Genomic DNA, 26,883 nt, shown 5'->3' on the forward strand with positions numbered 1-26,883 from the left:
CTGTGATAATTTTGTCATTTTCAGTGCCCTAATAGCAACAAGCGTTACCGACCCTAGTCTTAATTTCTAGCTGTTTTTATTTCGCCTTTATTTCTCTGAGTTACAGCTTGTGTATTGTGCAGAAGCTCGCTGTATTGCGCTAAGCCGAGTGAGGGTGCATGCTCAATGATTGCCACAAAAAAACGGTTCGGGCGTCACAATCGCTGGGTATGCACTCTCACTTGGCTTGCTTCAACTCGGAGAAATAAAGACGAAATAAAAACGTCTGGAAACTACACTACACCGACCCCAGCTAAGCGTGAAGAGTTAGTTTGCAGGCAAAAACCGATGTTTGTCGCGGAAAAAGTCTTTGTACGCTAAGACTATAACACGCACCACTGGCATTGGCGCCTGTAGCAGTGCTAGTGCTACGTGTAGTAGTCTTAGTGTGCGCAGACGCTTCCTCGAAGAATATGATCATGTCGCAACTAAAATGGCCTGTAAAATTTCATTGATACCACAATGTGATATCACATACTACCTAGGGGTGTTCCAGAGGGTCCAACCGACCACCCCATGCAGTCAAACCTTTTCTGCGGGGTGGGTTGAACGAAGTCATTTTTTTCTGTGTCGCTGCGCCTGGACTAACAAGGTTGCAGCCTTTTCACCCAGTAACAACGGCACGTAAAATATACCAAAAAATTGTATATATTTTGATAACGTTGTAACGGATATTTCAATATTCCTCGAACTCTCCCGATGTGTCTCACTCATTTTCTACTTTCAGCAAACACGCGGCTATGTTTTAGCGTGCCACAAGAACACTGCATAAAGTTTTCACAGGAAGGACATCCACTACGCAATAACCCAGTAGAATAACCATGCTCCCATGAATACATCTGTTTATTGCTGCAGGTGTGAGCATGACTGTCAACATTCTTACTCCAACACTCATCACGATCGAATATGACGTGCCAGGAAATCTCGGCCAGGGTGAATATATCATTGAAATAGGCCGCAACGATACGTTTATCGCTTCTACCACTGTAAACTCCGGTCCCCTCACGGGTTCTGCGTTCTTCCAAAATTTTCCCAACGCAGCGCCGGGAGATCTGCTTTATGCACAGTATGCTTCTTCCTCCAATCCGGACAATGTACTGAACAGAATTCGCCACCGCATCGGTAAGAAATCTGGTGTTCACAGAATGAATGACCAGTGGATCAACAAACTCGTGAACATTAAGTGAAAAATAATAGCCAACTAATTAAAAATATAACAACATCAACAACAACCTTGTCGTTTGGTGTTTTGTCTTTTTGTTATAAGTTATTCATTCAAATTACCATTCATTCGTCACTTCAGCCTTCTTTTGTTCAAAATCATGTAGATATTTGATGGCTAGAAAAAAAACCTTCTAAATTATACACATTAGATTAAAAGTCCTGTCTCCTCTCTAAATCGGCATTGAAATATTGTCCAATTCTGTGCAGATCTGCTGAACTTGACTAGTTTCATCTAATCTTTTTCGAATGCAGTTTTGCAGTAAAATTTTAGAGCTGCCAACTGAATGTTGACAAGATTATAATTTCTGTAGCAATTACATCGCTTGACCTTAACGGGTTAGCGGTTTATATATATATTATATATCTGTGTGTGTGCATGTTTGTGTGTATGGAGGAACTATGTATGTGTGTGCTTTTGCGTATGTCTTCATTTCTCTAGCGGCATATTATGTATATAATCTTCGTATTGTTAATCTTATCTTCTTGCTGTCGCATTAGTTTGTTTATTTGTTTTTCATGCCTAGCTCCATCGCCTCCCAGGAGTGTCGTCGTTCAGCCCTGCCTCTTTAGACTCTGCCAGCGTTTCTTTCGAATTACCCTCGACGGGTTCGTACGATGGTTTCCGGATCCGGGTCAATGACGTCTTGCGGATGACACTCTCTAGCAGTGAGACCTCGGCAGTGATAGATGGCCTATCGCCGAACACTCCGTACACATTCACCTTGACTTCCTTCATCGGTAGATTTAGTGACGAAGAGGAGAGCACGGTCGAATCAGCAACGATATCTTTAGGTTTGTATAGTGCAGCGATCATCTAAAAAAAGATGATGCAAGATTTCCTTAGAGATGTCCTTTTTTTTTTGTCACCTCCTCTATTTAGGTGTATGTGTTTGTCACCTATGTTACTGCTTCGTGAATACAAGTAAAACTGCCCATACCTATCCCATGTAATTTTCGCGCATCATCTCCCATTTCTCGCCCTGACCTGCTTATAATTTCATTTAATTACTTTTTTTAATAAGAAAAAACTATAAAATTTGCAGCAACCTACAAGCGTTACTAGGCATAACTTTGCTTCGCTGAGGCTGCAGGTCGAGGTGAAATAGAACTGGACAATTAAGGTATACAATTAAGTATTATTTTGGAGTTCTATAGTCCAATGCTAGTACATCAATAGAACATGCACTAACTGTAATAGTAACATAGGCCCCCTTAGGCGAACCTCTTGTATTTTCCGAAGGTCAATAGGCTCTTTATACTAGATCTACTGATCGATTTTCTTCAGATCTAAACTGCAAAAGTTTCTAACCTTTAAATCCACAAAATGAACTCCAAAATCAAAACATCAGCTCTTCAATGCTGAAGCACTCTGAGCACCAAAAAACTTGAAACTGATGCTGGGAACATTGAAATGCAATCCTCTATTTATCAACACAGGATTCACCGTGTTAAGATCAACATGAACTTGAACTATACCGAAATATTCACACGATCACGTGACGCAATCTAACCAATCACAACGCATTTCACACTCGACCTGTTAATAACATAGTATAATTTTGTTCCAAAGATATCACCCAGAAACGGGATTGATTTTTAATATGCAGTTCGGTTGCTAAAAACGTTTCATATATACTAGTGGAGTTCGAAGTCACCGGAAGAACAGATGACGAGTTGGATTTGCTTTGGGGCAATCCGGAAGGAACTTTCGACGGACTACTGATAGAGTACGGCAGCTCAGATGAGACCAGCGTTACCCCGATTGTGTTGTCAGCGAGCGACAGAACGGCAACGATCCCAGTCCTGCGGGGTCGAATCTACAACGTCACCCTCTTTAGAACGAATGGCGGCGTCAAGGGGTCGATCGTTACGGCTGGATTCTTCCCTTCACGTAAGTCTCACACTTGCGGGTAACCCGAAGGAGAGATTTTCAAGCTTTCTGAGATGTATGGTCAACCTTTCAATCGGCGGTGCATTGTCGGGGTCTGGAACAAAATTATAGGAAATCATTAATAACTAGTTTTTATAGATAGCGAATTTCACGCTTACTAAGTATCTCAGTTCGCTTTAGAGACTATTATATTAAAATAAAATGCCCCTTTTTCTACTTAGAATGTTGCACTGCGATTTACATCTGAAGGCCCACCACTTCCATTTTCAATTCATGCTCATCAGCGCCCTGTATAGAAAATAATGATAATGCGACTGATAAGGTTTAATACCCTATCGTGAAAAAGGTTTAATGTATGACTAAACTCTAGAATTCTGAAGGTGGGGTACATGTATACCTATCAAGGTAATCTATGACTACATAATACTGATAATACAAGAGTAGAAAAGTGCGTCATATCCATGTCAATGATACTTCCAGATATAATAATAATAATGATAAGAACTCATTTACCAGAGTAGCCTCATCAGTGTTGCCACTGCTCTATCAGAGGGTTCCTGCCATTATTATTATCCTATGTTACTATAGATACGCATTAATACACTTAGATCGAGAGGGACATGGTACCAAAATCTTGGCGTCAGAGGCAAAGTGGCCATACAGCATTATAACGAATATAATCCCTCTTAATGGTAACATATATCACACACATAAAAAAGGCCCGAATTCACGAAGGTGGTACAAATGAAATCATGGTTTAAACCATGGATAAAAACCATGGAGCGCCAAGTGTCGCACGGAATATTCCGTTACGAAGTTGGTCACTTCGTCGACAAAAATCCAATGACAGTTTCGTTAACGAAATTATCATTTCGTGGAAGAAATGTTCATTTAGTCACAAAATATCGTCATTTCGTTATAAAATCATCATTTCATCGACGAAAAGATTGATTTCGTAACGAAATATACCATGCGACACTTGGCTCCATGGTTTTTGTCCATGGTTTAAACCATGGTTTCATTTGTACCATCTTCGTGAATTCGGGCCATTTGTGTATACCCGTGTTATATCAATAAAATATGACCGTGTATGTATTTAAAGTGTACGTAACTATCTTGATTTACCTCATGTGATGCTTCTGAAAATATGCAGAATTATGTGACAATTATTTACAATTCCAATTTGTTAATCATAGTGCCAAGCCATGTCGACGAAGACACAATGAGGGTCTCCTTTGATGACTCTAACGTCACACTGACGTGGCAGAGCCCCGACGACGGAAGCGTTGACTACTACGAACTAGACACGGAACCAGATGTCGGCTCCTTCAACGTCACTTCCGGAGAGGAATTCACGATCGCATCACTCGATCCGTCCACTACATACACGTTCACCCTCACCTCAGTGTTCCGCAGTCTTCAGTCAACCCAACAGTCTTCAATAACTTTCAAGACGGGTAAATATTAAAAAGCTCAGAGGTAGGATTGCATGCGAGATATTACATATTACAGTATTAAACCATAACATTACTTCTTTCTTCCCCCTCAATTCGCCTACACGCCTATTATAATTAATAGATATTTCATCATATAAGTTCTCATTGCTGTTCATAAAGAAGAAAATAATAGTGTTAGGACTGTCGATTCATAGTGGTGTGCTTAACAATGTGTTCATTTCAAATATTCGCTTTGTATGGTTGAAAAGAAAAAAAAAAGCTGTACCTGTAGTACACTCTGAATGCCTTTTATAGATTTTCCAGGCCAATTTTATTCTTTTGTCATTCAATTTCGGATTATAAGCATTTATTTTCGTTAAATTTGCTCAGGCATTGAAATGCCGTCATGCCGTCATTCTTCGTTCAAATTGACAAATTCGGCAGCCGATTTCGCATTGGCACAGTTAAAAATAATAAATTGCATGCGCATATTTTATCATTTTTCCGCAATGATTGGTATATACAACTGCGTCTCCACCTATCACCAGCTCTTTCCAACTATTCAAAGTCACATAATGAGCAAACAAATTCATGAAAGGAGCATTTAGATTAAACCTGTACGATGTCCATGAAAAAATGCATTAACTTGTACTGATGTTGGTAACTAAGTGAGGATCATACATGTTGATGCAAATATGCTAATTATGTACAATTTAATGATATTCACAAATCATAATGATCGTATTATAAAGATGTAAATCCGAGATAAAGAAAGCCATGTAATGAGATGACGAAATTAGGATTTTATATTGAATTTTCATAACATTAATGACTAGCAAAAGGAAATAATTCTGGACGGTTAAATAATCAAATGGTTATAATAATGATGACAGCTAAGATAAAAGTCACAGTCAATGAAGACTGGACATTATCACTATTGACGGATACGTGCATGATGATATTGAATGCTCATTGTGAAAATCACTTGCTCAAAAACGAAAATGAAAGTGTGTTTCAATGCTTATCGAGTTCATCGCACTCGTAACTTGATACATGAAATTGAATGTTTACACCCAAATTTCAAGTTGTAAGCACTTTGACTGCCTAAAAACGAATTTAAATGCATCAAGAGTGAAATCGTTTGACGAAAGTCACTTCATCGCTTCAAATGTACGAATTTGAATGTACATGATATATAATGAAAGTGAATGATAATTTCACGAAATTGACCGGGAAAACCAAAATTAGGAGATAGAATTTTGATCAGAGTGGTGTATAACCTGTGAATACACTGTCAGGACGGGAGTGATAATATAATGAACCACCCACTTATAATTATTGTATACCTCCTGAACTATAGACCGAGTCGTCTGACTTAACCCATCAAACCGCGAAGTGCCTTGCAAAAAAAAACAAAAAACAAAAAACAAAAAAAAAACATATAGGTCTAGGTCTATACTTCGGAATTTTCTTTCACTCATTAATACTATACTGAAACCACTGGCTCAATTAACTTGCCTCATATTGGAGAAGGTTATACAGTATGTCCAAAAAAAAATACAACGGGGCCCTCCGCAATGATATCTTTAAAAATGGTTCATCAATCTAAATACAAATTCAGGGTATGAAACCATAACTCATTGCCCACATCTTACAGAAAATCCCACTCGAGTTGCTTCAGTGGTCAAAGAGAAATACGGAATTTTGTAGGGGATGTCGGGAATCTCTTCTGTCCAAGTTCTGTCTACTATTAAAAAATTAATCATATTGGGCATTATCAATGCGAATATCTGATTGTATTATTATTATTATTTTTTTTTTTTGGGGGGGGGGACCTTCTTCAGTAAGTCGCCCCAAAAATTACAATCAGATTTTCGAATTGATAACACCAGTATAATGATAAACCTGTCTAAATGCTACTTCAGGGTCTTAAAATATAACATCTTAGCTCTATTTTGCAGAAAACTCCATTCAATTTTGTTAAGCGGTCACAGAGAAATGTGGATTGTTGTAAAACATGTCATGAGTCTGATTCTTCCAATTTTTGCAATTCAATGCTCTTGTGTGTGAATAATAGACAGAATTTGGACAGAAGAGATTCCCGACATCCTCTACAAAATTCCGTATTTCTCTTTGACCACTGAAGCAAATCGAGTGGGATTTTCTGTAAGATGTGGGCAATGAGTTATGGTTTCATACCCTGAATTTGTATTTAGATTGATGAACCATTTTTAAAGATATCATTGCGGAGGGCCCCGTTGTAATTTTTTTTGGGACATACTGTATTATGTGTAAATGCAATTGGTTGAATTCAGTAAATCCCGAAATCAGAAAGAGCACCCTTAACACCAACACAAACTCACGCACTATGCCATCTTTAAATATTGTGTTAAATACACAGCAAATGTGATCTTCAATCAGTAATGAATTAAGCAGTTAAGAGGCCATTTTAATGAATTTCTGCGACATCATCGAAACGTAGCCTAAATGAGAATGGTGACTAGGATTACAAATATTAGCATCATATGGCGAGCATGTAATCACTGACACTCAGTGGCGACAGCAGATTACGGAAATTTTAAATTCGATAGCAATAATCATTTTACATTATGAGTGATACTTTCAAAGAAATGCATATAGGCGCTAGGCAGCCTTCAATTTATAAGCTATATAACTTTCCTTGATATTGTGGCAATGATACGTTTAGTGCATAGTTGCAGGTGTTGAGAGTTCACCTGTATTTACGTCGCTCCCCCCCCCCCCCCCCCCCCCCCCCCGCGCGGGGGCATCCCACGAGACCGACACCCACGAGTCATACGGTCCACGAGACCGACATCAATAAAAGGTCCATGAGTCATACAGCCCACGAGTTATACGGCTCAGGAGTCATACAGCCCATGAGTTCGACACTAAGCACAAAAGGCTCATGAGACCGACACTAGGCAAACACAGCCCACGAGACCGACACTAAACAATAAAGGCTCACGAGACCGACACTAAGCAAAGAAAGCCCACGAGACCGACAGTATAGGCAAAGAAGGCCCACGAGACCGACACTAAGCAAAAAAGGCTCACGAGACCGACACTAAGCAAAGAAAGCCCACGAGACCGACAGTAGGCAAAGAAGGCCCACGAGACCGACAAGATAAACAGCGCCATCTACATGTCAATTACCTGTACAGGGTGTTCCATGAACGGAAAAATAACATACTGGCGGGTGCAATTTCGTCACGCTATCAAGTGAAAGATGGTAACCATCTACATATGAACGACATCAAATATGTATTTCCACATACTTCCAGGGGGGCAGGTCTGTCAGGGAGCGACATTGTTATCAATCAGAATAATAGAATTGCATTCTTCATGCCCTTCCCCCCCCCAAAAAAAAAAAAAGAAAAGGAGAAGACCAAAAAACACATGGTCAAATGAATTGATAAAAGAGGACAAGAACGATGTATGGATTAATTTTAGAGCTTTGATAATGCCACCGTGCTACTTTTAATAGGCTTTCCTAGTTTCTAGCTAGAAGATCGACAGGATGTACTTTTTACCTCTTCTCTTTCTCTATTCACTATTTTCTTAGGCTATATTAGATATTCTACCCCCGTGGTTAGACGTTTTGGAGAAAGATCTATTTGTAATTTTTCTCTGTAACTATAATGTATGTAATTCAACTGATTAAAACGTTTTATATCGCAGGGAATCACCTCGATTTGTGGCTTGTGTTATTCTCCTCCAAAACAGTACATTTTTCGTGAAATACAATGGCTGTTTTCATGGATGCATCTTTTTTTTCCGAATCCGAATCGAATCTGTATATATTATATAGGACCTATATGAGAAATTGTCATTTTTTAATCATTTACTGCCATCACATTTCGTGATATTTTTTTTCCTTGATAATCTGATTCGTCGAGCCAATGCAGATTAACATCATAGTACAACAGTATCTCATAAGATCCCAAAATTCGTGAAGTATAGCTAAAACCACTTATCTCTCATCAATTCAATGTATTGTATTTGCATTAAAAAAATGTATATGCTTTATTTTCTTACTAATTCGTTGACTTGTATTAAATTCTTGTCTGCAGCTCCACCTTCTCATCATGTTATTTAAGTGATGTTAATTTGCCAGTTCTGTGACGAGTTTTCCACAAGCAACCACCTACAAGAATAAAAACGTAATGATTTTGGTAGCCACTTTGTTTATACAGATTACATTGAATTGCACTAACAATTTTTCTTACAAGCCGTTTTTTCTCTATTCAACCCATAAGCATACTCGAATCATGCCGATTTTTACTCTATAAAATGCCTCCCACTAGAATATAATAACAATCACCAAAGGCAGATCTCTTTCTCTCTCTCTCTTTCTCTCTCTTTATTTGGGGGGGGGGGGCTGGGAGTAGGAATTATAAAAGAGGTAAAAGGGTTAATATGCAAACGAGGGTGTCTTGGCATCTTTAGTTAAAGGGATAGTACAATATTGGTGGAGACGAGAATTGGGCTTTGAACTTTTTGCGAGATACCAAGAAAACACTTATGATATAGTACAGAGCATACCATTTTAAGAGGAATTCAAAGTTTATTTGTTGAAAATCGGGTTTGGAATGACTGAAACATCCAAAAACAAAGTAAAACAAAGCGATCGTAATAAAGTGTGGGTCCCACACTTTATTAGAATCGCTCTTTTTTAGATATCTCAGCCATTTCAAAACCAATTTTTATCAAATAAACGTTGAATTCCTCGTAGAATTACATGCTAGTTCATATTTCATAAGAGGTTTCTCATCATCTCACCAAAAAATGTTAGAAACCTGAAATTAGGTCTCAACCAAAACTGTACGATCCCTTTAATGTGGAAAGATCTGTTGCACACTTTTACTGAATTTTGTTTACTTTTTCTCACAAACACACACCCACGCAAACACAACTAAAGATCCTGATCATTTCGGGGGGGGGGGGGCAACTGATGGGGTAACACCCTGGCAACTTTTCTTTTCTATCTCTCATATCTTCCTTACGCCATTATCAGGACACCCTACACAATGTATTGGTCTATAGGTGGCGCTGTTCATCCTGTCGGTCTCGTGGGCCTTCTTTGCTTTGTGTCGGTCTCGTGAACCTCTTTTGCGTAATGTCGGTCTCGTGAGCCTTGTATGCGTAGCGTCGGTCTCGTGGGCCTTTTAAGTGTAGTGTCGGTCTCAAGGGCTTTGTTTGCCTAGTGTCGGTCTCATGAGCCTTTTGTGCGTAGTGTCGGTCTCTTGAGCCGTATAACTCCTGGGCTTATTTTACTTGATGTCGAACTCGTGGGCTTTATTTACTCAGTGTCGAACTCGTGGGCTGTATAACTGGTGGGCTGTATGACTTGTGGGCTGTATGACTCGTGGGCTGTATGACTTGTGAGCTGTATAACTTGTGGGCTGTATGACTCGTGGGTGTCGGTCTCGTGACGTGCACCCCTCCCCGCTCCCCACCCCGGTGGTCAATCAGGCATTGTGCTTGTTCCAGATTCTTAATCGCGGGCTTTTGCAAGGCCTGGTAAGCCATCAAAATTACACCCTATATACCACACGAGGGGCGCTTACCAAATTAATTATTTTTTGAAGCAATGTTGTACTTTTGTTTCACCCGAATAAAAGGAAGCAATCAATGAAAAGAGGGTTTAACATTTTGAAACTTAGATCGATATAATAATTAAGAATTTTGTACAGAGCAGAAAAGAAAAAATGGTACAAGAAGAGTGAGATTGAGATTGGTTGACGCCAAATAGTTTTTCAAAACTTAATAGTTCAACTGTCTTCTGTCAAATTGGAGCTTAAATATCTTTCTAATCTGGACCAGATTGTATTAACAATCTCACACAAAAAAAGGAGAAAATTCTAAATAGAATCCTGATCATTTTTTGCATACACTACATAGGAACTTAGTGTCAGACCTCCAAATTTTGGATAAAAAGTCATTTGTAGCAATGGCTTTATGAAAAACTTTAAAATAAAAAGACTTTAATTGAGTTTCCACAGTACACTTGAAGCTACGAGAATGAATACGAGACCATTCATCTTTATCCAAATTAACATCAAACAAATTATTCCAAAACTGAAGTTTATTCCCAGGCACTTCCACAGACTCTTGTATGGGATATGCAAATTTCGGAATCTTTTTAGCCTGTAGTAATTTTTGTAACACCAAATCATCATGGGTCTCTAATAATGAGAGACCACAAATCCCCAAGGAGTTATACTTCCTCTTGTCTTTGATGGGGATATCAAATTCTAAAACTAAATCAAAAATTCTTTGTAACGGTTGCCACATACTATATCCTGAACGTGAACAGAAAGAATCCCCCTTTTGTACCAGGACGGATAATGAAAATATGGTTTTGTTTAACGGCGGAAGTCCTTGTTAAACCAAAGTAAATCTTGCTTATGCAGTTCTGCCAAATTCATGGTTTTGACGAATTTTGTTTTAAACTTATACCAAGTTCTAAGAGACTCTGCAAGTTGCAATTCATTTTTTTTTTCAAAAAGCCTCCAGGGCGAAGGCCCTATAAAGAGAATATCAGTATCTTCAATAATATCAGGCAGACAAAGTAACTCATCATCTTTCCAAGCCTTAATAACTGAAGTATCCAACAGACGTTTGGTCCACGTTAATTTCTGTGCAAGGGCAAATGAACGTACATCAACCATTTTGACACCACAAGAAGAGAAATCATTGCAAAGGAAGGCGCCTTTAACCCTGTCGTTACCACCACTCCAAATAAACTTAAAGGGGCATTCCGGACGATTTTCATAATTTCACATAATGTAGTACATAAATCAACAGCTACATGTATAGATTTGTGGAATTTATTGTAGTTCTTGAGCAGAGAAAAAGTACTTTCAAAAACCTTAGACAAGTTACACTGAACAAAGATGATAAGTTCACTCGCCGCTGGCTGTCGTCTGCTCAATAAACTGGATGCTGCTGCATGTGTACTAGTGTACAGGGGAAACTCGGTATAACGAACACTGCTATAACGAGATATCGGTTATAACGAGGAAATTTTCTCGGTCCCAAATTTCCTTCCACACAAGTCTATGTAAAATGCTACTCTTATAGCGAGATCGGCTATAACGAAATAACTGCTATAACGAGATAAATTTTGTGACTTCCAAACAAAGAAAAACATAGTAAATCAAACCTGCTATAGCGAGGGAAAGCAAAATGCCTTTGGTAAAGCTTTACTTCGCCTGTGCTATCATCTTCCGAGATTGTAAAGCTTGATGCGCCAAAAACTGTCTTGTACACACATAATCATTTTCTTCAGCGCACTCCAGCTAGCACTGCATGTCGTACGTGCATGTGAAGTGTGTGTGTGCACGCACACTGATACATGCAGAAAATGTGGTGGGACAGCCATATGTATACATGACATCATCATGACGTTTAGCAGGTGTGAGGCAATCTGATGCTGTGATTGGCCTTCTATAACTTAGGGAATTCCCCGTCTTCACACACACGCAGTCATAATGTACATACAGAATGTGTCACATACACACGGCATTGTGCAGACCATATTCAAGCTTTCCACACAACACACACCCATACGATAACCACATACCAATCCACAGACGATCTTGATACAATCGCAAGCTATATAAATTTACACATTCAAACATCTACAATTAATAAGAAACACATTCTTGATATTGGATTTCCTTGGCGAAAAACATCTTCTTACCCATAAAGGTGAGTTATTCCCTCACACACAATATCAAGTTATCAGTATTGATTGACATAATGATGGGTAGTCCCACATGTGCAAATTAATGTCTTTATTTTATGCCTTCTTTTATGCCTACTGATATAACGAGATATCGGCTATAACGAGGAAAATGACTCGGTCCCGACCATCTCGTTATATCGAGTTTCCACTGTACTAGTAAACCACAGACCTCAAAAACAGGAATGCCAAACACGGACCAATGCCACGGCGCGCGCGGTGCGGCGACCCTGCGCCGGCTTGCGCCCGCCCCGCCCGGCCACCGGGGGGTAGGATGATGACCTGGCTCTACTGATGATGCTGCACTAAACTAGGATTTTGGTCGCATAACGAACAAGATTTTTTCAGGCACGGGAAGTTTGAAGCCCAAATCAACGCATCGTCACAAGCAAGATATTGGGCAGCAGGTTTTGTATGACCCAAGCAGCACAGCAGCCATGCAAGGACCCGTGTTTATTTAAAGGACGGAATTCATAGACTTTTGTATATTAATCGAACGTGTGGTCAATTAAACCACTTAGTGACTTACAGTCAGGCCTCAGTGGTTTATGGTTCGGAGGAACCGGTACCCCGCGGGCCCGCTGGCGCTCCTTATGAAGCGTTGGGGCTGGTCGCAGTTAGGTTCGGAGAGACTTGATGCGCATGGGAACGTACAGCCGGATGGGACTGAATTGTGAGGTGGCAGTGGGCTTGCTTGACAAATAATTAACGTTACTGACATTTTGGACGCCGACTTTACACCCACGATGGCCAGTATTGGAACTCTTGGTGTAGAGGACTACACAGTCACAGACAGAAAGATCCGTCTGTCCGAAGGAGTCTTTACTCCTTTAGTTTTATTTACCGTATTTTTTTTTTTAACGTTATCGCCCTTGACTCACAGTCACAGCAAGATACCGCAGTCTTGCCTATTAACGTTAGATGTACGGGGGATGCTCCATAAATTATGGTATGCCGTTGGTTTCCTTATTCAATTTTATTTAATGTTTTCAGAATCCACTTCAAATTTTATCAGAATTTCACACTTTACAGAAAAAAAAAATCATTTGTCCTTACTTATACAACTCTAACGTTAACAAGTTAGGCTAACATAATGTTCTTTCTAATAAAAGTCTCTTGACTCTGACTGAGTCTGAAATGTTCATTCTTCAATGAAAGTTAGCTAGAATATTACTGAAGTCACACACAGCATAATTACCATAATTTAAAGTTGATCTTAAAACTTAAGATTGAAGGAAATTCTTTGTGAAACACCCCCTGCGGCCCTGGGAGGTGTTTTCATAAAGCATAAAGCTGTTCTAAAGCTGGATGCATAAAGGCTCGGTAGTTGCGGGGGTGGGGGGGGGGGGGGGGGGGACACTGTTGGATCGTTCCAGTTGTTCTTAAGTCATTTGTAACTTTTGAGAACATCTTCATGAAACACCGCCCACAATGTCAGGTCTCTGGCTTTCTGGCACATCTCGATCTTTCAGAGTGTTGCAATCAGATGTGGGCTGATTGATAGGTCGTTGTTGCAGCACTCAAAGCTAAATGTCAGTAATGACGATGTCGTGCAGCTGCTCATACAGCGTTGGTAGGATACACTACATTACAACTGTTAGCTTGATGTTCACATGCCTATGAAATTTAAAGTTGTTTGAAAACATTCAGAAAATGGACCATGTTGCACTGATTGTTTTCCAAAGTTACTCCTGTAGAAGACAGAAAAAAAAAATGCTTTGTGTGACAATTGAAGCATGTATCTATTCCATAGCTCAACTCTCAGCAGCATTTATTCTGCTCTTGACAAAAATACACTGTAAGTGAATTGAAGATCAGGGATGTGAGAGTTGAATCACAATTAATTTAATCTAATTTCATAGTTTTTTTTTTCACTTTCCCAAAACCCACTGAACAGACTTTTTGACTATTCAAATGCCAAATTAATTGCAATGTGAATGTTTAGTTTATCAATATAATGTGCACTTCAGACTTTTTATGTAGGCCTATTTGCTTCAGATTTTTTTCAGACTTTTTTATTATTTTTTTTTACAAGTAAGCTGTAGGCCTACTCTCGCACGGCTGCAGGATAAAAAGTAATATCAGGGAGGTGGGAAGAGCCACCTCCCTGGTAGTATAAAAATGGAATCAGTAATATCACATATCAAGTACATGTAAAATGGGTTTTGTAACTCCATGTGATGACATTGCCACAGCTACGTATTGCTACTCTTCTGCTCCATTATTTTATGCATGGCTACTATACATTGTAAACTTGGCATACTGTTTGATACCGGGTACTTGATAGGTTTGATGGACTAGAAAATTATTTGTTATATTGCATGTATGCCCAGTGCTGTGTTGGGTCATCTACAAAAAAAAAAACCAAAAAACAAAAACAAAAACAAAAACAAGCAAACTAAACAAACAAACAAATTAATAACAGATAAATGAATGAATAATTCTCTTAGGTCCCCACAAAAGAGATGAAATATTTTGTCATGTATTTAGTGATGTTGGATCTTGGATACTGGCATACTGTTTGATACCGGGTACCGGTACTTGATAAGTTTGATGGACTAGAAAATTATTTGTTATATTGCATGTATGCCCAGTGCTGTGTTGGGTCATCTATAAAAAAAACAACAAAAAAACAACAAAACAACAAAAAACAAAAACAAGCAAACTAAACAAACAAATGAATAACAGATAAATGAATAAATAATTCTCTTAGGTCCCCACAAAAGAGATGAAATATTTTGTCAAGTATTTAGTGATGTTGGATCTTGGATACTTCAACTTTGAACTGCAATGTACTCCCAATTGTAGCTGCCAAGCGGGGCAAGCTGCACTGACCTGTGAGATAGTATTAGATGTTTGATCTGCTCAAAAAATGAAAAAGATATGCTAGTGTGAATTATTATGATCTGCATTATTTCCTTCCAGGAGATTGGTGAGGTTGGTAGAAAAATGCATGCACTAGATTATATGTAGCTATATAATTAAATATGATTTATATTTTTTTCTATGTTTTCTTTTGATACCGGTCCCTATACCAATAGGACCCATTGATCCAGAGGTTGTTAATGCAACTGGCTACTCTACCAGTGCCCTTGTAATGTGGAGTGCTGTTCCTGCTGCAGACCACTATCTTGTGGAGATAAAAGGTAAGAAACCATGCCCTACAACATTACTCCACAGAATCTATTACAAGACTACACCGAGGAATTCTTGCTTTCAATCTGTTCATCTAGTTATGAAATACTTAGTAGATACAGAATCTATTACAAGACTACACCGAGGAATTCTTGCTTTCAATCTGTTCATCTAGTTATGAAATACTTAGTAGATACAGAATCATAAGGAAATGGTTTGTAATGAATCTGCAGTGTGACTAGCTCACATTGTCTTTACTGTATGTAAGTTTATTTGAGGAGTCTAAAATCCATTGATTTTCCTTGCCAAGAAGTTTTAGAAGGACTTTTATGGAGGCAATTCATGTTTCACTGTTCATTGTGTTTATGAATTCTGGCAATGTGAACATTTCCGATGACACATTCTTGTGATTGGTTGCGTGTTTGAAGAAGAACTCTTGTCTAGATTTGAACTTTAGCGTGCATAAAGTATAGGATCATGCGCTGTGAAATTATTTCATATTTGATTAGTCAGGGAGACACGGGAAGACAATAGCATTTAAAGATTATTGGTGCAATAACAAATGAATTGAAAGTGAACTGCTAGTAACAGGGCGAAGGCCTACATCTGAAAAATAACAGACTCAGTTCTTCAGAATGAGAGTGAGTTTCTGACTTAGAATTTAATTACTATAATAGCATGTAACATTCTCTCCTCTTCCTTCACCTTGGGCAGAGTCTGCAAGATCGGCAAATGCCCTGTTTGCTATGAACTCCACCGATCTCTCGCTTCTTGTGGATTCGCTTGAGTCAGAGACGGCCTATGTCGCTTGTGTCACATCCATTGATGTCGATGGCTCTGATTACCTGGTCGGCTTTGAAAACTGTGCTGCATTCTCAACAAGTGAGTGCCAAGCTATTGATAAATCTGCAATAACCTGAGTGAGAAGATTTGCAAGAAGGGGGAATCTCTTGATGCACCTTGATCACTGAGCATCTGCAGATGGTGTGATTCTTACGGAAATTTCTCCTTACTCTTTGCCTCCCATTGAAACAAACAAAAGATATCTTAGAAATGTTTATGATGAGAAGCGTAAATGTATTAGAATTGACTTAAATCTGGCACTTTTTTAAAGTGATTTTCTCTAAATACATACACATTGGTACAATTCTATTATACCTTATATCATATTAACAGACTAAAAAGATAAATCGTCCATCATGTGGCAATAGGATTGCATATCTTAGCCTTTATGACTTGTTTTTGGTGATTGCTCAAATGGAGAAGGAACTGTTGACATTCATTGGATAGACCATGGACTGTCCTTAATGAGGTCATGGTTTGTATCCTCAGCTACAGTTGTTGTACTCCTAGGTCAGGCACTTTAGGCCTATCCTCTTTGCCCTGTCAGAGGGGGTTTAAAGCCATTGGTCCTGTGGTTGGTTGTTTCTTTAATAATGGTGACATGAAACAAATCCTAATGCAATGTCTGATTAAAATCATTCAATTGTGCAATGACCTTAATTGATGTGGTGATATAGCTATTTCAGTCATACTGACAAGGATACTTTTTATTGAAATGTGTTGAATTACGTGTCTCTCAGAACATGCAGTTGATTTTTTTCAAACATTTCTATCCCGAGAATGCACAGCATCTTTCTTGATAATGCAAAGTAATCTCATGAATGGAAGGCACTGTGAAACATTTTTCAGTTGAGGTACTTTATCTGCATGTCATGAACAAAAACATAATTCTTGTATTACTCTGACTGTTAACCTGTTGAGGAGGGGCTAATTTCGCTGCAACACGCATTTCTCGCAGACACCTGCCCGAGTATACTTGGGACTCGTCTTCAACGGGTTAAATGCACATAAATGTGCTACTGCTGTATCTTTTGTATCAACACTTAGTCTCCATCCTGAACAATTTTCTCAATCTCAGTTGAGCGCTATGCCAGCGTCACCCTGCGAACAACAATGAACATCACGATTGGAAATCTGACTATGGGAGACAGCGTGCGGTACGCACTGGATGGAAGCCCTCTCGACGAAGTGATGAGTGATGCAGGATCTGCAGAACTCTACAGCGGCATCATCCCGGGAACATGCTATGACCTTGAGATTGTAAATTCTGCTAGAGTTGTGGATCGCTTTGAGGAGTGCACAGGTGAGAACATCTCCCATTCAGTCACTTGCATATCTCTTCCTCTGTTTCTTCTCCACTTGGGTCCGTAAAACTGTAGATCATGGAAGGAGAGAATACAACATTCTGAAAAAATCAGCCTGAAACAGTGTGATATTTTGTGATTTAAAATTGACATTGTTTGGAAATTGGCGCAAATGCTGGAGTACTTTCTTTGACAATTAGCACACATGCCTGAAATATAAGTTACTGTATACTGTACATGTACCTACCCCATATTACCTGTTGCTTCACTATCGCCTTCCTGTATCTTGCTACATCTGAGTGAGCTTGCATTTCTACAGCTGGGTCAAGTGTGGATTACGAATTGCTGAAAAAAAAAAGCGTCACAAGTTAAGCCTAGTGCTTGAGCATGTGAAGAGATAAAGTTGTCTTACTTGCATGTTAGGGTTGGGAAGGGATTTGATAAGATTTGTAAAATTGATTTATATAATATGAAATTGGAATTTGCACAGATGTTGACATCAAAAGCATCACTAGATCAAAGTGCTACTAATTAACACCTGCAATGTGGTTTTAGTCCCGAAGTGGGGAGTCAGGTTTATTCGCAAAATAGGCTGTGAAAGTGTTGTTATTTTTGTGAGAGTAGCCTCACCAAGCTTCTCAATAAATCTGCCATCAAATATATTTCATAATGTGAAAAATGTCATGAATTGAAAACATTTCAGTAATAGCTTTCACATGATTTCTTGTGCCTTTCCTATGCTGCAAAGCCTTGCTTGACAAACTTCTGTTTTATGATTGTATATTTCTCACTGCATTCTCATTGCTTCAAGTCAGTTGAGATGACATTCCCATTACTCAACAGATATACCAATTGCACCATTTATAATATACGATTCATAAATGACATCTTGCCATTTCTGTCAGGCCAGTAGTTCTAGCATGTGCTTAGTGTGACTGTAAGTGCTCTGAAGTTTACTACAAGTACTCATTCTGCTTCCTTTTTCTAGTGCCTCAAGAGCCGACTATAGTAAGCCTAATGCGTGTTACACCAACTGACTCTACACTGGAATTACAATTTACGGCTCCTTCCACTGGAGGCTACTCTGGATTTATTGTGCGTTACTGGACTGATAGCTTCACTGCCCCCATGATGGCTGCAAATGCCTCAGAGCCCATCACAATCTCTGGACTCCAGCCATTTACAGTCTACAATGTCACTGTGAGAACCACGTTTATGGGCTTGGAGAGTCCGCCGGCATTGAGGGAAATATCAACAGGTACTGACGAGATGACTGACCTTGTGCAAAGCAGGATAATGTAATATTTGTGTGGATTAGATTACCCAGGGCTGCTCATCGTCAAGAGATGACAGTTGATCTGAAGAGATGTTGCATAGGACCCTTTGGCTTACAATGTATTCATGATCGTACAGAAAACTGCCATGTATCTTTGAAATACAGCCCAGGGCTGCTCAGGAATTCTATCCCCAAAATTCAGCTTGCATATTTGCAATCAGAAGTGTTTTACACAGGCTGGATAACTCACTCCAATATCAGAATGTAATGTACAGTCAATGAAAGGTACTTTTTTTTAAAGGCATAGTTTACCATCTGCAGATGAAACAAATACCCAATATTGGTGCTTTAAAATAGTTCTAAAATGTGAGTTAAGAATAGAAATGACCAATGTAAAAATTTGAATCAGTTGTTAAGTATTGTTAGATATACAAAATGTGAACAAAAGTTATGATAAAAATGTTTTCAGACTAAACCGTCTACAGATATGGTTTATTGCAAAAAATAGTGATATCTCCTTATCTTTTAGGCTTTATTGCAAAAAAAAAAAAAAAAAAATATATATATATATATATATATGGTAGGATGTTCTGTGATACAACAGACCTACACATGTATGCTTCAAATGTGATATCAAGAACATTTTTAAAATCACTGCACAAAAGGTAAACAGGACCTTTAACACTCAGCTAACCAAAAGCTCACTGGGTCTTGTAGGTATTTTTTCCCCAGAGGAAAAAGTACTTCAAAGTCTTACTTGAAGCAATTCATATACCATGGAGTTGTTACATGCTGAGAACTTCTTGGATACTAGAGGTGAACACTGAGATTTTGTTTGTCTCCACAGCACTCAGTCCTGTGTCAAATGTAACTGTGCTAGAAGTGGCATTTAGAGAAATCACCATCAAATGGACGGAGGCCCCTGGGTTTGAGATGTATAATGTGTGGGTTGACCGCAATCTGGTTGAAAGTGTCATCAACTCAACAAATTACACTATCACATCACTGGAGGCTGGCACGCAGTATCTCATTTCTGTGCAGAATGCTGCTGAGGATGATGAACTGAGTAGTGATAACACTACTATCACTGCAATGACAGGTAAAATGTTTGAAATTTTATTTCATTCATAAGGCTGACTGGCACTTCAATATTAACTGTCATGTTGACTTAATCCTGTAGTGTATTCTGTGAGCTTCTCAAGATAAGTGCGTGTGTCTATATTTGTATCATGTGGATGTATCTGAACATAGCAGGGTTCCCGCGGTCATGGAACACCGGGAAAAGTCTTAGAATTTTGACGATGTTTTTCCTGGCCGGGAGAAGTCATGAAAAATGCAAAATTATAAATGGGTAATTCCATGAAGTTGGGGCAGTGTCCATGTACAATATGCATATTTACTAGATTAGTCAGATAGCTTAATATCTCAAATTTCCTGTACACAGTTTCAATTTTAAAAGAAAATTACAAAATGTATCACGATGCTACGCGGTGTCCTTTTTTGTTACATTTGGTGGACACCGCGTAGCATAGTGACATATTGTGTAAATTTTCTTGTAAAAGTAAAACTGTGGAAAGGAAAGTTAAGATATTTAGCTATCTGACTAATCTAGTAATTATGCATATTATATCAAATTTTGGTCAAGCTAATTGCCTTAATTTGTCTTTTAGGACCAGATTTTAACTATCACGATGCTACATGGACACGTCACGATGCTACAGGACACCGTTACATTTTTTAAAGATAACTTCATCAAAATTGAGTCTGAATGGCACAAAATTTCCAGGAAAATGTATGGTCTCAATACAAATGTAAAGCCTATAAACAATATATGTATAGCATAATTAGTATCGAGTTATGCTAAAATGTAACACTTTGTGCCCCAAATATATCCTGGCAAAGTCATGGAAATTGCTAAGTTTGTATAGTATAACTTGCCTTTTAGTGATTTTATGTTATTTTCTTTTTGAGGAAAGCATTTTATTGAATAGAATCAGACCAACTTGTTTGCCAAGGACAATATTTGTGTGGTATACACAACACATTTTACATGGATACTACCAGCCTTTTGACAAGGCCTCATGGCTGAGGAATGAGACTAACACGCCACACCAAGCACTGTGAGGAATGGGTGAACATGACACACAAGGCCTTTAGGAATCTGTTTTTTTTTCCCTGCCACCTCGCGCAACGTACATGACTCGGAGCATGACTTATTCATATATTCATAAGTCGGACCACAGTTGGTATGCTAATAGCGATGTGTCAATGTTGGCAATGCAGGCAGCTACCGCAGGCAGGCAGCGCAGGCTTGATACGGATGAGCAAACCACTGACATGCATACTTATGCATTATTCATAAGATGCAACAAAATTGCAGGTAATGTGGTCGCTGATTGGCTGCTACCTGTTTGGTAGCAGAAATGTGAGAAACAAGGGCCATGGAAGGCTCAAGATAAGAAATTCATGTCAAGTTTCAAAAGGCCTTGAGGCAGTGCCTATTCGTCTGGCGTTCAACCGTTCTCTCATAATTTGTCTCTTTTTCAGCCACGAGGCCTTGCCAAATGGCTAGGATACTACATATATTTGTCTAATCAATTTCCATTTAATTTACGCAGACTACTTATGTTTTCATGAAGTTACTATCTGAAAAAGGGTCCTGGATATTTTGAAATTTTACATGGAAAAGTCAGGGAAAAGTCATGGAATCTAAATTTGACATAGTCTCCCTCTCTGACTTGGACAGTGTCATTAATAAAATGTCTCTCTTTAAACAAAAATAAAATGAAGTAACAATAATGCATAAAAGACAAGAAGTTGTCTCCATGTACAAATAGGCTTCAGTCACCTGACTGGAAAAATAATCTTGGGATGCTGTTTTTAGGTTGTCTGTTTGCATGATATATTACTGTTTTGTACACTGTATAAAGTTACTGTATAATTTGTACATGAAGGGTTTTTCTTATGTTCTGAGATTGATTTCGTTATGTATAGTAAGCATCTTGTTTTTGTTTGTTTTTCATTCGCTATTTCATATGTAAGAGCGCCATGAGCATCATCATTGATGGACTTTCAGCGCTTTATAAGAGGCCACTATTATTATTATTATTATTAAAAGTGGTTATTTTGTGTGACCAATTTTTAACGTTTGGCCAGTTAAGAAGAGTTTCACATGTTTTTAATTCCGCGGAATCAAGACATCAAGTATTGGAACATATGGAAAGCAAAAATATTTGTGTGCTTTTATTTTTGCGCTAGTTTTTGGTTGCGCAAAATGCGCGAAAATTTCAACACTGCGAAAATTTCCACTTTTACAGTACCTTTTTAATACCCACTGCTCTGACTCTTGATTTGCTCTGTTTACTGTAGATCTTTGTTGCATTGGCTTTGTTCCACTGCTTTTATTTGAAACATCCATTGCTAATGAAATAAATTCTTATGTATTTAGAGGAAGACTTAAGTACTGTCCCTCTCTGCAGAATTGCTGTAATTGATTTCATTGTCTTTGTCCTTATCTTGCAGATGATATTGCACCAGGCATTATTCTTGTGTCTGAGTCTGAAGTGACACCTGGAATTTTCACCCTAGATTGGGCAAATTATGGTGACAGAAATTACTTTGTCATTGCCGACCCAAATGTAATTGCCAGCACAGCTCCCACCAAGGACCCCACTGATGAAATATCCTTTTTATCAGGGGGCCAAGAAGTGAACCTCACTGTCATTGACATAGACACCAATGAACTTCTCGCCAGCACAATAATCCGAGTCAGTAAGTACAAGAACAAGCCTTATTCAAGTCAGTGGTCTGTACCAGGTCAAGGATAACCTTCCTGTGGTGTTTACTATTTACTGAAATTGAAGCTTCACTTCTGTAATTACATGCGTACTGATAGATGATTTTTGATAAATTCTTTCTTATTTTGTCTCAGTTGCCCCTAAATTAAATCTTTACATATCTCTGAAACTCAAAGGAATAAGGTAATTTAGCGCTTTTTTAGTATTTGGTAACTGTAGTTTCAAAAATTTTCTTGCAGATGTGGGGATGGGCATGGTGGGGGAGGGTAAGCAAAAAGGAGGTCTCATTTTAACCCGTTGAGGACAAGTCACGAGTATACTAGGGCAGGTGTCTATGGGAAATGTGTGTTACAGCAAAATCAGTCTGTCCTCGACGGGTTAATTTTCTTGAAAATGCTTGGTCCAATATACAAAGATGAGCTAGAGATCTCTGCATCTCTTGACTTTTTTCCTTGTATGATTTCTGAAGTTTGATGTAGGACAGATGACACAGTAGAAATATCCCTTGGTTATATTTGGTTTTCAGTTAACCTCATTATATAATTGGACGATGCTGTTATTTTATTGTCGCATATTCTAGGAAAACATTGTCTTGTATGATTGCCTCCTTTGAAAATCAGAAATTGATAATGCTCATGATTTGTGTCCACAGACCCCGACCCAGTACTGAGTATGAATGTGTCGGACATTGACATCCTGTCAGCAAATGTGTCATGGACGCCACCAAGCACACCACATGATGCGTACGAAATCTACGTCACGAGAATCTCTACCAATAAGAGGGTTCTTGCTGAAACAGTGGAAGATTCCCAATGGGCTGTTGTCATGAATCTCATTCCCATGGAAAACTACAACATCGAAGTCGGCACTGTTTTGTACGCGACAGACTCCTTTCCGCGTCAGCGAAGCTATCCTTCCCAGAATAAACGAGAGGACATATTGACATGTACGTGTACAGGATTTACACAAGAGAAAAGCTTTTTAACATTAAAATAAAATACAGCATGTAAATATAACAATAAGTTCCTGGTGTATAAATGTGTTATGCTGAAATCGTATCACTGACAGATTGAAGTTCCTTTTGTACATGCAACAGGCTGATACCAGCAAAGTTCATGTGGCATAGGGTTTTATTTCTTTGCTAATGCAAGTGAATTTTTATGCTTGATTTTTCTTCCTTTTTGTTTATTTGTTTCTTTCTTGTGATGTTGGATATAATTTGAAGAAATTATTATCTAATTTTTTCTCTCAAGTGTACAGTACATGGTGAGCTGTCATAAATTTCAGTCATGCGGAAAAGCTGTTTTCCTGCAATCTACAGTATGTAATACACAATATTTAGTCTTGCATTTTTACATGAAACAGATGTTGTCTGTGTATTAAAGTGAAGGAATGAGATATTATATGGACACTTACAGAACATGACTGGTGAATTGACCACTTAATTATTTTGTGTGTAGTAAAAATGCTACTGTATATCTGTGTTCACACTGAGATGAACCATTCACTCTATCCGAAGAGATGAAATAATCAGATTCGTAGAGACGATCAAATGCTGAAATGCAAGGAAGTGGTACAACAGGAACATGTGCTGATTTAGATGCGAGAGTATGATGCTATAATAGGTTTCATGAATATTGATTGACTGAGCAACCTAGAAACCATACCTGAACGGAGCAAGGTTATTAAAAATTTGTTTTGATAGTGTTAGATGAGGAAAGGACCTAAGAAAACAACAAATCTGCGTGTCAGAGTTAATGTCCCTGTAATGCTAATTTTGTCTCTTTCACGGCAGTGGGACCAGAACGAGGAGAACTTATAGTGGTAGAGTGTAGCTCGGACTTCATCCAAGTGGCATGGGGACTTGATCCTGATGTAAGCTGTCAGCACGATGCTACAGCTACCTACCTCACAGGAGATGACCAAGTGTCCGCCAGTGATATAGACCCTGTAACTCGCATGGCGTATTTCGTCGGACTAAATTCTGGTTCAAGATACAACATATCTGTCACAACCTGCTCAGACTCTACACTGAGTGTAGAGGCGTACACAGGTGAGGCTTCTTGGATTTATATACAGTGCACTTTAATTTTCCTAGGGCCACAATTTGAAAGGCAAATGTCAAAATGTTATTTCCAGTTTTTATTTTTCAATGCCATATGTTTTAACATTTATCCCATGTCTCTGAATTTTGTGAAATGGAGCTGCAAAGTCAGAGCTGTCAGCATGAACAAGATTGTTGAATTCTTCAAACAAATACAAATTTGCAAAATTCTTTGTGTGTCCAGATTTACTATACAACAGATCCAGTCCAGTGGCATGGTGACAAATGGTATCATTTTCCTTATGACAAGATCTCCTAATCAGTATTTTGCAGACTCACTGAGAAAATATATGTCGGTCAATATTTAAGATGATTATATAACCTGCTTTGATGTAATGTCATGACGATTTTGCAATCTTTAGTCATGGGTTATGTGTTGGCCATCATACTATCATTCTCATCTTATTTTTGAGGGAGGAAGAGCAAAGTTCAGAGGCAGATGACTTACTTTTTTATGTAAAGGCAAAGTATTCAAGAAAATCAAGTTGTTTAATATGAGAGCTGAAAAAGGGGTTGGAGATACAGATTGCAAACACTTGTGTTTATTTATTCATTTACTTATTTGTTTGTTTTGTTTCAGTAGGGTAGCTCTGTCAGTGGCTACAAACGCAGTATTCTCAGTCCCTACACGATAATACTGTACATCACGAAATACATACACCGTAAACACATTAAAGGAAAATAACATAATATACAATTACAGCACACGTACAACATGGCCAGGTAGTTGAGTATTACGGAGGTAGAAAAATACATTTAACTTCATTGCTGTTGTAGTGGTCGACCAGAGAATATGGAACAAAACCTTTGCACACGTAATGATCAGGACAAAAATCATTCATAAATGCCTCCACTTTTCCCCACAGCCCCCCTGGCACCTGCCTCAGTGTTCATTGAGTCCAATTTCACTGCCATCAGTTTGTCGTGGGATGAAGTATCTGGAGACAATATCACGTATGACATTGAGCTGAGCGCTGATGTCTGCGGAGGGATCTCAAGAGAGATCTCCAGCCTCGAAAGCTTGGAGTATGTGTTTACAGATCTGCGACTGGCCACAACTTACACAGTGTCAGTTGTGGCAAAAGCAGGAGACGTAAAAGAGGGTGATCCATGGACAAATGAAACAATGACAAGTAAGTGAATGAAACTTCAATTCTTATTTGATGTTAAAAACAAAAAATATTCCTTCTACCAGCTGTCTACATAAAGTTCATAGTAATGACTTCTGCTCTGAATTTAAAAAAAAAAGAATCATACATTTTCTTTTAGCTCATTTTTGATATCTGAATAGGGCTCAGAATACTTGCTTGTATTCAAGCTACCTTCATGTACAGTGCACATTCTATGAACAATAAGCAAATAGTGTTGAAAACATGAGTTTCTGTGTATGATATAATGGTGAGAATGGGTGGGGCTATCTCTGATGTACATGTGGGTAAATCAGGGAAAATGAACTGATGATTTTTACTATGTACATATGTACAGCTGTACTTGATTTTATATCAGTTCACTCTTGATTTTCACATAGAGATTTCAATCAGTTCTCAGTCAGTGCCGATGTGTGGCCTGACCATGGCAGACCTATAATATTTGGTGATCACCATTTTCATCCCCAATTTCTGCTTTGCAAATTTGATGAGTGAAAGGAAAGTTCCATAGACATAGATATATGTTTGACATAATAAGTGGTGACATGAAAGACACAGATGCAAGCAAAATCGTATACGTGGAATGAGATGACCATTCAGAGGTCAGCAATAAGTCTATCACATTGTTTAAAAGGCCTGATAATAGTTGTTTTGATCACACATGTCTGATGTCTCCTGCCTAGAAGTCTACTTGTCACTTGTTTTTTCAGGAAATATTACCCAAAATATGAGTTTTCATGCATTTGAATTTGAATTCAAAAATGTTTTTCCATGTAAATTGAATAATCAAATTATAAAATATGACCATCATATAACCAAATTCATCCATATAACGGTCACTTTATGTCAGGAGGCTGACTGATGTTCAATAGGTCATAACTTCCACAACGTTTCCAACTATTGCTACAACCGTTTTTC

The 26,883-nt window shown here is 38.4% G+C and overlaps 2 protein-coding genes across 2 annotated transcripts in view; both read left to right on the forward strand.

The window, feature by feature from the left end:
- Positions 1–902: 902 nt before the first annotated feature.
- LOC139709115 (fibronectin-like) overlaps positions 903–26,883 on the forward strand; it is a 45,794-nt gene continuing 19,813 nt past the window's right edge. The window contains 3 exon segments of the mRNA XM_071621079.1: positions 903–1,161; positions 1,788–1,816; positions 1,818–2,055. Of these exon segments, the coding sequence (XP_071477180.1) occupies positions 903–1,161; positions 1,788–1,816; positions 1,818–2,055 (526 nt within the window).
- Positions 13,187–26,883, forward strand: part of LOC139708680 (fibronectin-like) — a 28,592-nt gene continuing 14,895 nt past the window's right edge. Inside the window, exons 1-10 of the mRNA XM_071620616.1 lie at positions 13,187–13,307; positions 15,400–15,504; positions 16,208–16,375; positions 17,415–17,639; positions 18,629–18,898; positions 19,764–20,015; positions 22,439–22,687; positions 23,366–23,659; positions 24,509–24,766; positions 25,684–25,950. Coding sequence (XP_071476717.1) covers positions 13,280–13,307; positions 15,400–15,504; positions 16,208–16,375; positions 17,415–17,639; positions 18,629–18,898; positions 19,764–20,015; positions 22,439–22,687; positions 23,366–23,659; positions 24,509–24,766; positions 25,684–25,950 — 2,116 coding nt within the window. The 5' untranslated portion in view covers positions 13,187–13,279. The remainder of the gene's footprint in view (positions 13,308–15,399; positions 15,505–16,207; positions 16,376–17,414; positions 17,640–18,628; positions 18,899–19,763; positions 20,016–22,438; positions 22,688–23,365; positions 23,660–24,508; positions 24,767–25,683; positions 25,951–26,883) is intronic.

This window comes from Diadema antillarum, unplaced genomic scaffold (genome assembly GCF_040938485.1).
Source record: "Diadema antillarum isolate AM-2024a unplaced genomic scaffold, OU_Dant_1.0 scf00000037, whole genome shotgun sequence".
Classification (NCBI taxonomy): Eukaryota; Metazoa; Echinodermata; class Echinoidea; order Diadematoida; family Diadematidae; genus Diadema; species Diadema antillarum.